Below are 16,461 nucleotides of genomic sequence, written 5' to 3' on the forward strand. Positions count from 1 at the left end.
CAAAATGCATCTGAAGACACATATCATCAGTATGCACAAATTGTAAAGAATGCAGCCCCTGGAGCGATGTGTGATTTCATCAAAAGTGACTTTCCAGCTACGCTGAAACCTTTCATGTCTCTTGTGCAATCTGCAATGCTAAAGCAAACAATTTGAGTGCCAGATTGTCATAAGTATCTGAATACTTCAACTTATTAAAGGGCCACAATCTTACCAAATCAGAGAAAATATGAAATCTCAAAGAAGATTAAGCTGCTATAAATACACCCAGGTAGATATAATCAATTTCTCTCCCCTGCAAAAAAAAACCCAAAACACCCAAACACTTTTAAACCTATCAGGGATTTTTAATTAAAGCACCAAGGTATACTTGCCAAACCTTTTGGGTTTTGGAGCCCTTGGGCCACATTTTTTGTGCAGTGCTGTGCTTCAGGTGGCGTTGGTGGAGGTTTTTTGGTGTCTCACCTGGGAAAGAGCAAGGAGATTTTGGATTTTTGATGGAGCTGTATAGTGTTATTACCTATTTTTTTTTGGTTTGGATATGGCAGCCTATATAATCTTAGATTATGAAAATAATAAATCACAGAAGAAAAAGTGGATTCTGGATGAGTTAGGGAAAGTTTTCAAAAGGGTGGGTTGGCAGTAGGGAGGTGTACTCTGTAGTATACATTGAAACTGAAACAAGTGCAGGAGTTTGTTGGAGCTGGGGTGCACAGGGACGAAAATGTGTACACACAAGTGTACCCCTGCAGAGAAACTCCACGGGTTTGGGCACCACATTTCATGGAAAATGAGAAGAAATGAGGAAGTGAGAAGGATGCAACAGAGAAAGTGCAAGCCTAGGAGAGACAAGAGTAAGGGCTTGGTGCAGTAACAACCTCCGGCTACGTAAAGGACAGTTGCAAGGAGAAAGGGAAGGCGTTGCTCTCCATGTCTGTTAGCCATAGAAAAGGGTGCAGGGCCTTTGAAGCAGAAAGGAAGGAGGCTTATGCAAAAACTTGCTGGTGAGGAAGATAGCTTGCTCAGGTGTGGAGCAAAACCTCCATCAGCGGAAACGTCTCAAAATATATGGAGCAAATCTCTGCTAGAATCGCAGTGTTTGACCTGCTTTAAGGCAGGACAATGGACTGGACTTTCTTGTGAGGGCCGCTGGAGCCCAGTTTTCCTCTCATTAGTAGCACTGCTGCAGCCACTGACTGCTGTCGTGATGCCTTTTTGTAGTGTCTAAAAGAGGATGACATCTCAACGCAGGGATTTGGATATGGTGCCTGCATTCCCTGCCTGCCCCCCCCCGCCCCTTTCCAGGCTTTGGGAACAAATATTAAATGCTCATCAAGTTTCGAGACAACAAATTAAGTAGGTCACATCATAACTTTGCCAGATGATTTATTTTAAAAGAGTAAACCAGTGATGAATTCCATAGGGCCTGATGTCTCTTTCGGTAAAGGCACCATCTCCTCTTCAACTCAGTTTATGGTGTTAGGAGGTCGGTATTTTCATGGCACTTTTCTTCAACTTAAAAGGAGATTTTTATGAAGACACTTCAGTCTCTTTCTTTCTTTCTTCTATGGTTTTTTTTTTTAAACAAATTAAGAAGGTTTTTGTGTTCAAAGGCAGTGCTTATATTCTGGTTGGAAACTTCTTTTTTTTCTTGCTGAGGATTTCAGCTGGATCAGCTTCCTGAATTGAATTGCTGAATTAACACCAGGGTGAATGCAAGGGCTGGCAGGAGAGAGGCAGTGAGCACATCTGGCTGGAGGCAGGGGGTAAGGAAAAGAGACAGTCTGGGTGAGGAGAACAAAGCCGATCCGACCCCTGGTCGCTTTTCCGAGGGTCTACCTACACCACCAAAGGAGCTCACAGCCATGGGGTGGAAACTTGTGAGCGATGGCAACGTAAAGGCACAGCTGTCCCCGGAGCTGATTTTAAGCCGTAGCTTTTGTTTTCCTTCCAGACCCTGTGGGGATACGAGCAGGTTCCTCTCTGAGGTCGAGACATCTCTGCCGCAGCAGCAGCAGCAGCACCCGCAGGTGTTTGCTCCCCCTTTCCTCTCCCCTGGTGCTGCTCCACGGGCAGCCTTGTTTTTCCCAAGCAAAAGCCTGTTGCTCAGACTCAATGCAGAAGAGAGGCAGGATCCAGTCCTGGCGAAAGGCCGCCCGCCCCGCTGCGGCTCTTGTGGTTGGGCAGGTGTTTGGTCCTGGCAAAGGCTTTGAAATCTGCTGTGCGAGGGGGGGGATCAGAAAAATGCTACCCAGCTTGAGCCAGGACATGCTGCAGCCCTTGCTTCTGTATGTTCTGCATCCCACAGTCGGGGCTGTTTGCAATCTGCTCGCTGGCAAAGGTGTCCTGTGCCAGCAGCTTTTGTTGGTGGAGCTTTAGGGGTGCTCATCCCTCTGTCTCTCCCTTCCCTTTTCCTAATTTGTCTTTTAAGAGGAGCTAGGGGACAGGGGCAGTGAGAAGGTGGGTTGGGAGCTGAGGTGGCCAGTGAGGCAGGGGGAGACAGCACTGTATCCTAAGGAGGTAGGCAGGATTCACAGCTCCCCTTTTTGTGGCCAAATCCTGGCTAGCAACAGAGAGCGCTTTATAGCTGGTGTTGCAGGGGAGGTTGCGTGCCAGTGTGTCCCCACCACTGTGTCCGTACCTGCTGTTTGCTTTGTTGCTCTGTGGCTGGTTTGAGGCCAATACCTGCACAGGCCATCTGCCTGAGCCCTCTCTGGCGTTGGGTGGGAGGTGATGGATGGGGGCTATGCCCCAACCACCCGCCCATGCCCATCAGAAGGGCTTTGCCAGACCCAAACAATCCTCCGTGAAGAAAATGCATGTCCTCTGTGCTTTCATCATATGCATGCTTACACAACTGGCTTTGTGACTCACCCTTTTGGCTTCTGTGATTGCATTTAATAAACTGAAGGCTGAGGTTTCACCCCACAGAGAACAAAGCCCTCCTGGATGCAGGACGGCGTATCATCGAGCCGCCCTGCGAGCAGCACATTCCTGAGAGCCGCTGAGAGCAAACGTCTGCGCTGTCTGCACCGTCTGCGTGCACCCTGTTTCATACTCTTCGAGGCGCGGAGGATTTGTACGCCTGCTTCTTTGAGGTGTGGAAAGTGTTCAATATGGGCACAGGCTTCTGCCTTGCACAGCCTGGTGGCTGCTCAGTTTCTGTCTAAACTGATGGTGGAAATGAGACGTAATCACTGAAATCTTAGAAAATATCAGCATTAAAACCACTCATGTTCCAGTGATCTTCCCTAGTAGCGCTTACGCCTTTAGAAGTAAGACGGAGATCTATGGGAAAAGTGATTTACAGTAACTTCCCAGTTTTGCCACAGCCCTTCCTCTCTGGCTTTGTCCAGGCTCATTCTCTTGACACCATGAGTTTCCCTAAAAATCATGAGGATAACATTAATTTTCATGCTTTAAAGCTGTGGGGAGAATTAGCTCATGAATATTTGTAGTAGCTGAGACTCCTGAGAGGGACTTAGAGAGGTTTTGTGTTGTGGCATGGGAACGTACTGAGTATGGAGAGCAATGCAAACCATACCGGGTATGGTTGTGGTCCTGCTGCCGAAGCCTGCCTGTCCCACCTGAAGGTGTGTAGGGGCTGACGATTGCGCATAAGAAGCATCGGCAGATAATTGATTTTGGTTTTAACATAATGTTCATGTGAGAAAGGCTGTACTAGTGGAGAGGCCCAGCTCCTTCCCCATTTTGTATGGAAATTCTGCTCGTGGTGGAGGAATGCTCTCAGGAAGGGGTTATATGAGCTTTGCTATATGGGTATAGTTAAGCTAAAGGCTCGTAGTCCCCTGAAGCCCTTTAGTTATGTGCCAATAATCTAATGAAGTTTGCATTACCATTGCCTATGGTTATCGGCAAGGTCCTTTGCATGGAAGTACTAAAAAGCCTCACCCATATGTGTTTGTGTGGGATCTCCAAGAAGCAGCGGAGCCTTTATGTTTGCTCAGGCTTTGAGCTCTTTCTCTAACAGCGCCAGTTACAATTGCCTTTTGCAGTGGGGCTGCTTGTCCATCAGAATTGAACTGGGACCGTCAAATGGTCCCAGTGAGCTATGGTCGGGTGAGCAATGGTGCCAAGATAGCTGATGCTGTTTCCTTCCTGGGGAGAATCTGAAACAGTGCAAAATGTGCAATGTTTCATTGGCCATTTCCTACTTTTTCCTCCCTTGATGCATCTCACCTTTCTTTCCGCATTTCTTTCATTGCCGGGGTGCGGTGCAGTGTGGGTGTGCAGGTGAGGAGCGCCAGCACCAGGTGAAGGGAGCCAGTGGGTTGTCAGCAGACGTCTGCCCAAGGAGGGAAAGAGCCCGTGGTCCCGGCACGGGGACGGGGGGGCCAGATATTGGGACGCTTCTTCCTTTTGTTATAGGCTGCTCTGTGACCACCAACAACTCTGAAAACTTCCCTCTATTTCCAGTTCTTTGCTTCCTAAACCATTTGCTTTGCAAAACCATTGCAGAGTTTAATTCACAAAAGTGCTCTGAGCCCTTGGGTGTGAAATACTATGACAAAAGAAGGCATTCCAGCTCTTTATTACATAGCACATTTTAAATCATGGAAAATTGGTCTAAAATACAATAAAATTAGCATTAAAAAGGAATGCTTTCCAATTCCCTGTCAGGATCCCTTCAGTCTCATAACTGTTTTCGTGTGAAGCAACGAGTGTAATGCTTGTTGATAGTTGTTTGTTCCCTTGTTGTCTCAAAGTCGCTGGAAGCAATTTACAAGCTACTCTTGCTCAATGTCTAGGAAGAGAAGCGAATGGAAAATGTTTACTTGTTTCTTTTTGGTAAAGAGTTCATTCCTGAAACAACGGACTGGGCTAAAGATGATTTGAGCCTCGCCGTTGACTTTGGAGGGTGAAGGATCTGGCTCTTTGTATCCTCACCGCTCGCCATAGGTGGCACCGAGCAGAAACGTGGGTGTCAGGCCTATATGCCCACTGCCGTGCCTGCGTGTTTCACTGTTCGTTTGTGCCGTTCCCATTAAGGAGAAGGTTGTTAGGGAACGAGTCATTATAGGAAGGACAGGATTGTTTATTGTTTGATACGATGTGTTGGTACAGCGTATCTTTCCCTCCAGTGTGCAAAACAGTCCATTCATCTGACCTGCTCCTGCGCTGGCTGGGCCACTGTCCCTTTACTGCCTAAAACCAGCACTTTGCTCACCTTGTGCAAATCTGAAGACAGTATTCAAACACTTTTTGATCAGTCAGAGTTTGTTTTCACACATTATTTTCATGTATACATGTCTCCCCATTGAATGAGGGATGGCATTTGGAACTGCAACGCAATGACAGAGTTTCTGAGGGCGTTTGAAACCGCACTCTCCCTTCGCAACCTGCCCAGGGACGCTGACCCAATGCTTTGGGGAAGAGACGTGATCGTCTCCAGGGGACTGCACGTCTCCCACAGCACTGAAAGCATCACAGTTTGTTCTTTTTGACTTCCTGCAGACGGTCTAATTATATGAAAGAGCATCGCTCTCCATTTGGTCAGAAGATGTATTCTTAGCTAAGTTTACCTAATGCTTTCCTGATTTGTGTGGTTTTTTCTCTTTTTTTTCCCCCCTTGAGCTGGACAACAATGTGATCTTAGTCCAGCAATCAAACATGAAAGAGAGCCCATATGTACAAAGTACCCTCCTCATGCTGGAACTCGTCCAGAAGAGACAAATTGTCTTCATGCAGGAGGTCTGGTTTTGCCTCTTCCCATTAAAAAAAGAAAAATCTGGCATGAGAAGCATCTTGGCATAAGTCAGGGCAATGCAGTGGCCATTGTCAGTGGTGCTGAGCTGCGCTGTCAGACCCGAGAGCTCAGAGATGCAGTGATGCCTGTGCCATGTGCAACCATGTTCGTGCAAAGCCCATACAGGGCAAGTTAGCGGTAGGAGGGGTGCTGTCACTTGTCCTCTGCACCCCAGGGTGAGCAGCAAACGTATTGGCATGGTATCTTTCAGAGGAGGCTTTCAAACAGTCCTAGCTGGTTGCAGTGGTATTCACTGAAGTCCACACCTGGCTTTACCTGAAAAACTCAGGCAGTGGGTAGAAAAACTGGGAGTACTGGTATGGAGAAGGGCTCAGCACCTCTTGGCATTTTTGGGGGTGCAACAACATGGTAGATGTCATTTAGCTGTGTGTGGGTTGATAGCTGCTGCTGCTCCTTTTCTTTATTTTGTTGCCAGATCACGAACCTCTCTGGAGGGCTTTGAAGAGGTTGGAGAGCAGCTATACGCCTGCTGAAAGCGGTGGAAATTTTTGCAGAAGGCAATCTGTGGGAGAAATAGGCAGATATTCTTTGGAGGAAAAAAAAAAATCTCTCAGTTTCTATCAAATTTGTTGTTCCCTGCTTAAGCTCTGGTTAAAGCGACTTTTGCAGCTCATGGTGTCATTACCAGCCTGGAGGTGTCTGATGGACCAGATAGTCCTGTGGGACTCCCCAGCCTTGCAGATCTCTCCTTCTACAGCCAGGTGATCTGGTCTCATGTCCTTTCTAATGCAGGCCAAAGACCCCCTGACAGTGACTTAGTCATCAAAGCTCAGCTCTCCTTCCGTGTGTCCCTTTGGTGCGGGTGGGGCCCAGCTCCCTGTGTGGCTGCCTGGGTGCTGTGTCCATCCCAGGACTGAGATTCAGCTTGGCAGCATTGGATCTTGTCATCTGCTGCACTGCTGAAGTACGTAGCCCTCGGGGCTTCCCACCCTCCTGCTCCCCACCAGTGCTGGTGACGGTCAGACATGGAGCACGCTGCTGCTGTCCCTTTTTCTCATGGACTGAATCCATGGGGTAGTCCCCCCGGCTGCAAAAACACTGCTGTATTTCTAACCAAGCCACCCAGCCTAGCAATGATAGGTGCGGTTGAGTCTGAGGTTGAGGTTGGGTCAGCATCCTCTCCCACCTCCGGCCTGTGCATCTCTGGTGGCTTCGTGCCTCCTGCCTGTGTGCTAGTAAGACGAGGCCGGGCGTCCCCTTCCTTGTGGGGAAAGAGGCTGGTTGCAAAGTGACCCAAGCCAATGCCCCTGCTCTGTTGTGCAGCCGGTGGCGCTGGGAGGGAGGCAAACCCACTGTCCTGGGTGGTTTATATAGGCGTGAGAGAAAGGGGGCTGACCTTTTGAGCAAAAGCCACATTAAATTACAGGAATACTGATGGCTGTGCCACTATGGGCAAGGGCAAAACATAGTTATTTGTCAAGGTTAACCACTGCCATCGACCTCTTGCAGACAGCTAAAAGCTGTGGTGCAGCTACCACTGTGCTGCGGCCTCTGTGAGCATGAGGCCGTGTGGGCTGTTATTCAGGAAAAAAGACTCAGTAATTTTTCCTCCGCTTACACCTACTGGCTGTACCTTTTAATTTGGTTTCTCTGGTATTGTGTACCTAGTGTGATTAAACACGTGGTGAAATAGTTGGGGAATGGGTCTGTGAGTGTATGGCCAGGCAAGGGAAGCCCTCCTACGCTAGGCTCCTTTTCAAGACTTGCTTTGTTCCTTCTGACTTTCCCCTCTCTGAGGCTGTCCTCCTTCAGGGTATCATTACCCACACGCTGATTTAAATTTTGGTGGCCCTTGATGAGGCCACTTTGTAACTCAATGCACTGTTGTTTCCTCTCTACACTGGCCAGAAGTCATTTCCATTCCTGTTACTACGTCCTCTTTCTCAACCCAAAGAGACTTCCTGTTCCTACACTCTTTTTCTGTGCGTTTCCCAGGCAGGTTGTGAGATGAGAGTTGTGTAAGCGAACTGATGCATTGAATTCAGGTCACCAGTGCCTTCAGACTGCTGCAGAGGCAGTGTCGGACCTTGCTGTGTCTCCAAGCCATCACTCGCTGGCATGCCTGGATGCGCTGGAACAACCAGGACGTTTGCATTGAAATGAAGCTGTGCTTTTGCCTCCTGCTGGGGGCTGCCTTTGGACGGAGGTGTTGTGCCAGGCTGGATCCCCTATCCATTCGGGGGGGTGATGGGGACCACAGCAGTGCTGGCAAGCTGCTTGAGATTTGCCCTCACGCTTCTGTGGCAGGCGGGAGGTGTATGAAGCCAGGCTGTGCCGTGGCTTGAAGGTGCTCCCCACTGACTGCCTGACAGTAAACGCTGCTGAGGACAGTGGGACACAGGAATCCTGTGTCTGCATGGCCAAGTACATTTGCACCTTTCCCATCCCTCTCAGAGAGCCCTACTCAGCCAGACAGGGCCTTTCCCAAAGCCAGCTGTGCCCTGGCTCTGTTTTTTGCGGCTGAGCAACGTCCCCTCAAGAGCTGCCCCTGGGAAGTGGGGAAGGGGAATGGCTGCAGCTTGGCTTTGGGGACAAACGAATGGGTTAAGCACAGCTATGCAGAGGCAGGAGCCAGCCTGGAAGATGGTGCTTGGAGTGGGAGCTGGTTCCCAAGCCTTCTCTGCTCCCCAAACTTTCTGACTCACATCCTGTGTCTACCACCATGGTGTGCAGATGCTGTCCCTTGCTTCAGGCATGTCTCAGAGTCCTACCGGAGCCCTCCTGAAATCCACAGAGTGAAGCACCGTTCCACTCTAAGCAAAGCATCCGTCAGGCCTGTAATAAACAGCAAACTCTGACACTTAACACATGTAATGTTGTTTGCCCAGTTTTAAAAAGGAAATATTATCTAAGCGCTCCTCTGAAAACTAGAGCCACCCACGCTTAGTTTTGTTAGGTTTGGCCAATTTGACCTGTGTAATATTGCTATCACTTCCAGAATATAACATTCTGAATCCCTTATAAATTGTGCATTTTACTGCATGAAAAGCTTCTCTGTGTGTTTAAAAAAATCCCCCCCAGCTCCTTCTTGTGATAGAGAACAAACAAGAGAAAAAAATTTGTAACTCTCTAAACTGATAGAAAATTAGCACAGTCATAAAAGGCATATGTGGCTTTAGCAATGGAGCTGAAAAGGAAAAATGAAAAAACTCAGAAAGTAAAAGGCAGAGCCGAAGAACGACTGCTGCCATTTCAGCTTCCCGGCCCTTCTGCCCCCACGCAAGTGCAAAAATAGCCTCATCCCCCTGTGCAGGCCGAAAGGAAGTGCTCGTCTGTAGGTCCGGCCTGCAAACACTACACTCGGCACCGTACTGCTATAAAGTGCGTGACTAGAGGATATCCTAAATTAATTTACATAGATATATAAATATATGCATGTGTGTGTATTTTGTATGAAATATGAAACCAGTGATTTCTTAGCCAACCCCTTAATTTGTCTGAAACAGTGCAGGCATAATGGAAACTGCCCACACATTTTTCCATTAAAAGTTACAAAGGGAAGGGAGGGGGGAACTGGTGATAGAAAAACACATGCTCTCTCAGCTGTCACATAAATGCTATGCAGCCAGGCAGCGACATACACTCACACCAATTTGCTGGAAAAAGTGTCACCTTTATTCTGGTGCTGACTGCTGGTCTTCCTCCTTCCTGCTCACGCCCTCCCTCCTAAGCGCTCCGGGCTCTGTGTGTGTGCAGGGGAGGGACATGGCCGTGCTTGTGCCTCTGCAGGTGCATGCAGTGAGCATAAAGAGATCCGAGCTTGTCCGCGTCCGCTTTGCAGGTTTCCTCCTCTGGATTAAAAAGAGATCGCCTTGCCATGCCATTGCCCCTCGTGTGGTGTCAGATAATCACGCAGGTGACTTATGGAGCCTGCAGAGTATCTTTGTCTGCGTGGGTTATAAGCAGGCTCCCTGCCCCGCCAGCTTCTTGACCCTGCTAGGAATGGCACTCGCCAGGTTTCTGTGTAGTCTGTCCAGCCTGAACGTGAGTCATTTTCTCCAAGGATGGATGAACGTGTGACTCTGTGCTGCTGAGCGTAAGCCAAGGCGGTGCCGCCCAGCAGGCACCCACTGCAGCGAGCCACGCTGGCTGCCGGGCGGCTCAGGGGTGCCTTGATGGAGAACGCAGCAGGGGGAGCAAGGGGAGGCCTGGGGAAGCACCGGCCATTCCTCAGCCTCAGGCAGCCCCTGGGCCACCACCACGAGGTGCAGGCACTCCCTCACTGCCTTCCTGCTGCCGACCAGGGAGACCACCACAGGTAAGAGACTGCGGCATTAGGGCTCTTTGTGGTCTGGCGGGGCATCCCCTGGCTGTACGGCTCACACGTATACTGCAATCCCCTGCCGTGAAGCAGCAGATTCTTCAACTGGGAAAGGTTACTTTTCCCCCTCTCCCGCCTTCGACTCGCCTGACCCCACTCAATTGAAAGTGTCAGGTGCATCAGTTATTCATTGCAACCGACCCTACAATCGCAATGAAAATGCTCTAGATGGAAAAGGCAGTCCTATGAACTCACTAGCGTTTTTTGAAAGCATGCGTTGTGTTGACAGTGCTAACCATTTTGCACAGCGGGGGGGGAAAATGCAGCTGGTAACTAATGCAGGACTGGGGAGTCATGAATGTGTGTATGTTTTTGTTTTTCGCTATATTGTCCTATAACCCATATGCATCACTGTGGGTTACGTTAGTGGAATTTTGCTGCTCAGCAGCTGTCCGGGCAATGTGAAGCCAGGCCCACTCATCCTTTTAACCATCAAAGGTACGCATTCAATCCAGTTATGGCTGCCTTGGGGCACTGCTCCACACAGCTTTCTCAGCAGCGGTGCCAGCTTAAGGCGTTCCCGCCGACTCGACTCTAAAGCCACGCGGTAATCTGTATCTGCTGATTGATCGGGGTTAAAAATAACGTGGATGACTTGACTGGTTCCTTTTGCTGCACAAACAGCTGTGCTTGCCCAAGAGAAAGGTAGTGCAGAGGAACGAGAGGCCAGGAGGTGAAAACACCCGACTCTGGCTTTGCCGATGAGAAATAGGTAAATGGAACTGCTCAGATACGGAGAGGTTGCTGTAAAGTCTGCGTTTGAAGTTTCCTTTTGGGAAGCAGGATGCCTACCGGTGGGGCACTCTCTGAGGACTTCTCAGTGTTGAGACCACGAGCCCTGTTTAGTTCTGCTTGTTTCAGTCCCCCTCATATCTTTGGTTGGGTCTTCCAATATGCCCGTTCTGTGCTAGCTTAGAGACCTAACAACAGCTTCTTCCAACTACCAGCTTATGCCTAGAAACGTAAGACCACAAACCCTTCCTCAGGTCTTATCCTAATATGAAGAGCTCTGTATTTACGAGACTGAGCCAAATTTAGCCATAGTAAACTCCAGCACCTTGCTAAGGACTACTACACAAAGTCATTCCAGGTACAATTTTAGTCGTTGGAAAGGAGATCTAGAAAACAGAGAAGAAAAAAGCAGCCCAGCCCTGAATGGATCTTAATTTATTATAAAATAGGACTGACTTTGTTCTTAATAAAGAAGTGCGAATACTCTCTTGATCTGTGCTCCAGGACTCATCCTATGAAAAACCTGGTAGGTCCTTATCAGCGGTTGTTAGGCTCCCTCAGAGTTTCTAGCCTTGGCACGTTATGAGTGGTAACACTTGAAAACCTTGTGCGTCATTTCGTTTATTAGAATAATTTTTCCTCTTCCCTGACACTTTATTTGTTACGTTCGGTATTAATGGTGTAGTAGCATTGCTCCATAGCACCATAATTTACGAATCCATAAACTGCAGGGATGTGTTTTATATTTCAAGAATTGTGACCGCCCTCTCATCGCCCTCCCAGAGAAACCTGAGACTGTTGCTCCCCCATACTGCTAAGTGAAGTAAAAAGCAGAGCTTTCTCCCCCGTGTTGCAGAAAATACCTGTCTTCCCTATTAAGTGACTGACCCTGGAGTTGCTTATGCCTTTCATCCATCTGCTGTCAATTTAACTGGCTCCGCTAGCTAGTGGCTCCTTCTTATGACCTTGCAAGAATTTACAAAACCTGGTTTCTATAAAAATTAAGGGGCGATCCCCATGTTTACCCTCTTGCTCAACTAACCATGTTTTGTTAACTACCAGCTAGTGCTAGAATATATCCACGTCTCCCCCCGCCTCCGACTCAAGCCTGCATCTGGGAAGATCCGCTGTCCTGGCCAAGATTTCCAGCTGCTGAAGTTACCTCAGTAGATGAGTTGCTGTTGCATATGTGCAGTAGCTTTGCCTGGACCGCTGTGTTTCTGGAAACCTGGAGCGTTAAGTACAGTGCTGAGGCTCTGCAGCCTGTCAGACTAGGTCTGGCAGATCCAGGGAGAGCCTTCGCAGCGTACGCACCACACGTTTGGTCAGAGTGGGTGTCCAAGGCCCAGGATGCTTTTTAATCCCCTGATTTGCACCACCTGGGCAGACCAACACAAGCCTGACACTTCCCAGACTCAGCGGACTTATTATGCATACAGTAATGCTGGGGGGAACCGTGCACACGTCTGTCCGGGAAGTCGCAGCAACCAGCACCTGAAAGTCCAACAGAGCTAGAGAAAAGATTTACAGTATGTGTGTGTATAGCAGAAGGAATTGTCTTTCATGGCTGTTTTGAATCTTTCAGCTAAGACTGACTGCAGTGCAAGATCGGCTTTGCCACTGTGCGAGGTTCCACATGCAGTGCACGTATGTATCAGACCACACCACCCGAAAAGAGGCATTTCTTTGGCAACATTTAGCCTTCGTTTTCCAAATGAAGACATTGACTTGCAGCAAGACAGCCTTTTACGGGATGGAACTGTAAGTATTTATTTACTCATGGTGTAATTTTTATCTTTCATAAGAATGCAGGTATCAGCTGCTTAATTACAGGATTATGTATGTAAACTTGCACTTTATAAAAAATTGGAAGTAAAACCTTTGCCTAACAACAGTCTTATTCTTGGCAATCAAGTTCCATCTACAGAAGCCTTTCATGGTAAAGACATATCCCACATGTGAGTTATTGTTACAATTCAATAAATACTTTACAAAAATAATGCTCACTTTTTTAAAAAATTAAGACGTTTTAACTCACCAATAGTTCCTCCCAGACAGCTTCCTTAAAGAACAGCTTCTTCTGTAGGACACTGTGCACTCAGCGTATGATAAATGGGGGAAAAGGGCTGGTTGCTTGCTTTATCTCAGGGAACTCAGAAATGTGTATTCCACTGTTCCTGTTCTTTAAAAAAAATAAACTTCTTTCTTTCCTTAAAAGAAAGAAACGAGCAGATCTAAACACTCTTCATATTAAAAACTGGGAAGTAACTGTGATTTTTTTTTTTTCCCCCTTTGACATGGTTTCCTTCTCTGGCCTCACTCCTCCAAAGACTTATGGCACGCTGCCCTGACGCTCTGCTCCCCAGCATAAGAGGTAAGCCCTGACAGCTGTAGCTCTGTATCTGAGATGTCTCCAGGAGTGGGCTGTTTGTAACTCTTGCAGAACCACTGCATCGGGACTTTTTCTGCTCCGTAGGAAAACCACAGCTACGGCTCCCTGCAAGCCTGCCCCAGATGGACTGCAGAGAGCTGGGCTAGAAGGTAACAAGAAGAATTCCAAGAAAAAATTGCTAGTCACTGTCTGTATTCACTTTTGAGTATTACCCTTCCAAAAAAAATTTCTTCCTTTCTTAGATATGACTAGTCATGAAATCAATTATAGAGAAAACTGATGCTGTAGGTGCATTAATCTTGTAAACCATTCCCATATGGAAGAGTGCATTCTTCAATTCTATTGTTTATAACAACTTTTAAATATGGGCCCTCCTCAGCTGGGGCCTTGGGGCCTGATGGTGACGGCAGCTGCCTCCCCCCCCACCTCACACTTATGTTACAGTTGGGGAATAAAATGAAATGCACATTATTAAATGAACATTATTGCAGTATAAAATCCTACCAGGACAAGTTTTATGTATGTCTGTAATGTAAAAATAGGTGTGTGTGAGATAGAGAGATATGTGTTTATAAATTACACACACTATGAAAAATACTTATGTATTATATTACAACTATATACATTCATTAGAAAGAAAACGATCAACCCCTGTCAAGGAGGCAACGCAGCAGCCGTTATCAGTTCTTTGGCATCCAGGAAACGAATGCTATTTTGTGTCTGAAGAGGAGGAAAATCTCAGTATTCCCTTGCTTCTTGAAATTGCTTGTAGTAGTCTTCGTCTGAAGGGTTTTCTGTACACTTCTGCCCGTTGTTTGGAGGCCGTGCTTCATTGTATCGGCTCCAGTCGCCTTTGCATATAATCCAAGGCAGAATGTCCACTTTGTAATGGAGTTCTGCTGAGAATTCGATGCTGATCAGGTTTGGTGTACCTGCCCCTTTCCCTCTGGTAATCAGCTGCATATTATCATCATAGCAGCAGTGCTGTGCTGCAAGCGTTGTGCTTTCCAAAGAGAGCATGGAGCGGATGCAGTATCGTGCAGTGGGCTTATAGATCTCCAGTTTTTCCTTTGGACCGCTTGCATCTTTCCAGCGAAAGTTTTTCCTCTTAATTCGATCATAGATTTCAGCAGTGCTGTACGCAACTTCTCTGGGGTAGGAGCATGGGCAGCTGGGAAGATCATTGACCACTTTGTGCATGTATTTCTTCAAGAACTCGCTTTTGCAGCTCATCCATCTTTCACAGCTATCAGTATCTGTTTAAGGGCAGGAAATGGAAACTTAAGATACATTATGCAGCATCCCAGTTCGCATGATCAGCGATAACAAATGAGTATTCGTATGATCAGTGATAACAAATGAGTAAAGCGTAACTGTTCAGCACCAGTGCTTCGCTTAAGGAAGAAAGGGCAGTCAGAGCTTGCCTCCCTGCCTGCAATGTGCTAATGTGCTGTCTTGTCAGGTAAGGAAATCACATGTGTGGCTGGCTTCAGGGCCTCAGGCAGCACTCGTCTGAATTACAGTGCAGCACCGTGCCAGTAAGAATTCTGACATTTCTTCTACCTGGCAAATTCTAATTAAGCTGCCGATAACCCCACGCAGCACAAGAGACGCTATCATGGGTTTACAAGCGACAGAACGGAAATAGGGAAATGACAGTGATTTGATGAACAGCAGATTCAGATGTTGAAGGATTAAGTTTCTCATGACACTAGAAATACCAAGATGGCAAGCAAGGCCTGGATTACTTTTTCTGAAGATCATTATTAAGCCCTAATTCAGTCTTTCTTTTAACTAACAAATACTTTTTTCTATTTGGTCTCCATCTTCCCAAAGGGGTATTTCAAGCAGCTGTAGTTCAAACATGGAGACTGACATCTTAGCTGGCAAATGCAGCCAAAAGTGATTCAGATTCTAAAAGGGCATATGTACATAACATCAGAGTGTCTGTACATTAGGAGGATTTAATGGCACCAGAGCCATGACTTATAGCTGAGATTAAAGAGATTTATAGACTAGTAGCTTACTTAATACTGGCACTTTATTATTTTGCAAGCATCTTGGGAGAATCCAGTTAAACGTCTCCTACCTAAAACATTATTTAAGGTGTCTGTATCATGCTATGGGCTTTCACAAAAAACCTGCACATCTTGCTCCACACTTACTTAACAGGACTCTGGCGTAAGGCAAAGACTGGGACCTAAAACTCTTACAGCAAGCATTCTTGCAAAATACTTGCTTAGTGATCTGTGTCCTGTTTGTCTATCTCCTTAAAGAGTTCTATCCTGGCTGTCATTAACTATTGTGCTCTACCACCATAGGAGCGAGGTGCTGGATTACATTATTTATCCAATTAGTCCAGCATCCAGTGTCTAAGAGTGGCCACGCTACGGTTTCACTGGGGGGATGAAATCAGAACGTTATAGAGCTTGGGCTGAGTTTTAGATAGATCAGTATCAAGTCATGCCCTATAAAATTGCTTCGGCTAGCCCCACTGCAGTGCACACAGTTATAAAAGCTATGCATGCTCATAAAAGTCGTTGTCGTTTTCTTTAATGTGACAGCTGTACTTAAAATGCTTTTATAGTACCTACCTTCCATTCGAGGCTATTTCACCAAAATGCTAAACAGTGTTTGATTTTTTTCCCTCCACTAGTGTGGAGCCTTACAGCTCTTTTCTGAACTAGGACAGAGAATCACCATTTTATAATGAAAGAAGCACAGAAATTTCCTAAGACTTAAGAGGAGAAAGATTCTATGACAGAAGCAAGCTAAGGTTCAGATCGTAAACTTAAGCAAGATAATAAATGGCCATTATTACTGACATTTTTAATGGTACACTCAAAATCTTTGTTCCGCAGTGAGAGTCAAACCAGGAAAATCTAAGGAAGTCTCTTATCTATTACTGAAAGACTGACTAGGCTGCTTACCAACTTCAAACAGTTTGGTAGCGTTGAAGTCTTCACTTCCTGCAAGTAAGCTCACTTCTGTGGCAGCTGTCCGGAAGGTATCTTCGATCCCTAAGACAAACTCATGTTAGCGGTGGTGGTGTTTTCCTATAAAAACACAATGCAATCAACTGCCTCCCTGCCATCCCCTCCTTCCCCAGTTCTGCAAGGTGCTTTTGTTTGGCAGGGAAGTAACCTGAAGCTGCTGCTGGAGGGAGTGTTCATGTAAAAGTATAATGACCAAGGAATCCGCGGTGTTAGGAGGATAAAGCATTAGCTC

The 16,461-nt window shown here is 46.9% G+C and overlaps 1 protein-coding gene across 2 annotated transcripts in view; it reads right to left on the bottom strand.

Moving 5' to 3' along the window:
* Positions 1 to 12,596: 12,596 nt before the first annotated feature.
* Positions 12,597 to 16,461, bottom strand: part of ISM1 (isthmin 1) — a 42,002-nt gene continuing 38,137 nt past the window's right edge. For both annotated transcript variants that reach the window (XM_072857435.1, XM_072857434.1), the window contains 2 exons: positions 16,164 to 16,253; positions 12,597 to 14,489 (listed from right to left, as the gene is read on the bottom strand). In XM_072857435.1, coding sequence (XP_072713536.1) covers positions 13,972 to 14,489; positions 16,164 to 16,253 — 608 coding nt within the window. In that variant the 3' untranslated portion in view covers positions 12,597 to 13,971. The remainder of the gene's footprint in view (positions 14,490 to 16,163; positions 16,254 to 16,461) is intronic.

The sequence above is a fragment of the Ciconia boyciana genome, chromosome 3 (genome assembly GCF_034638445.1).
Source record: "Ciconia boyciana chromosome 3, ASM3463844v1, whole genome shotgun sequence".
Classification (NCBI taxonomy): Eukaryota; Metazoa; Chordata; class Aves; order Ciconiiformes; family Ciconiidae; genus Ciconia; species Ciconia boyciana.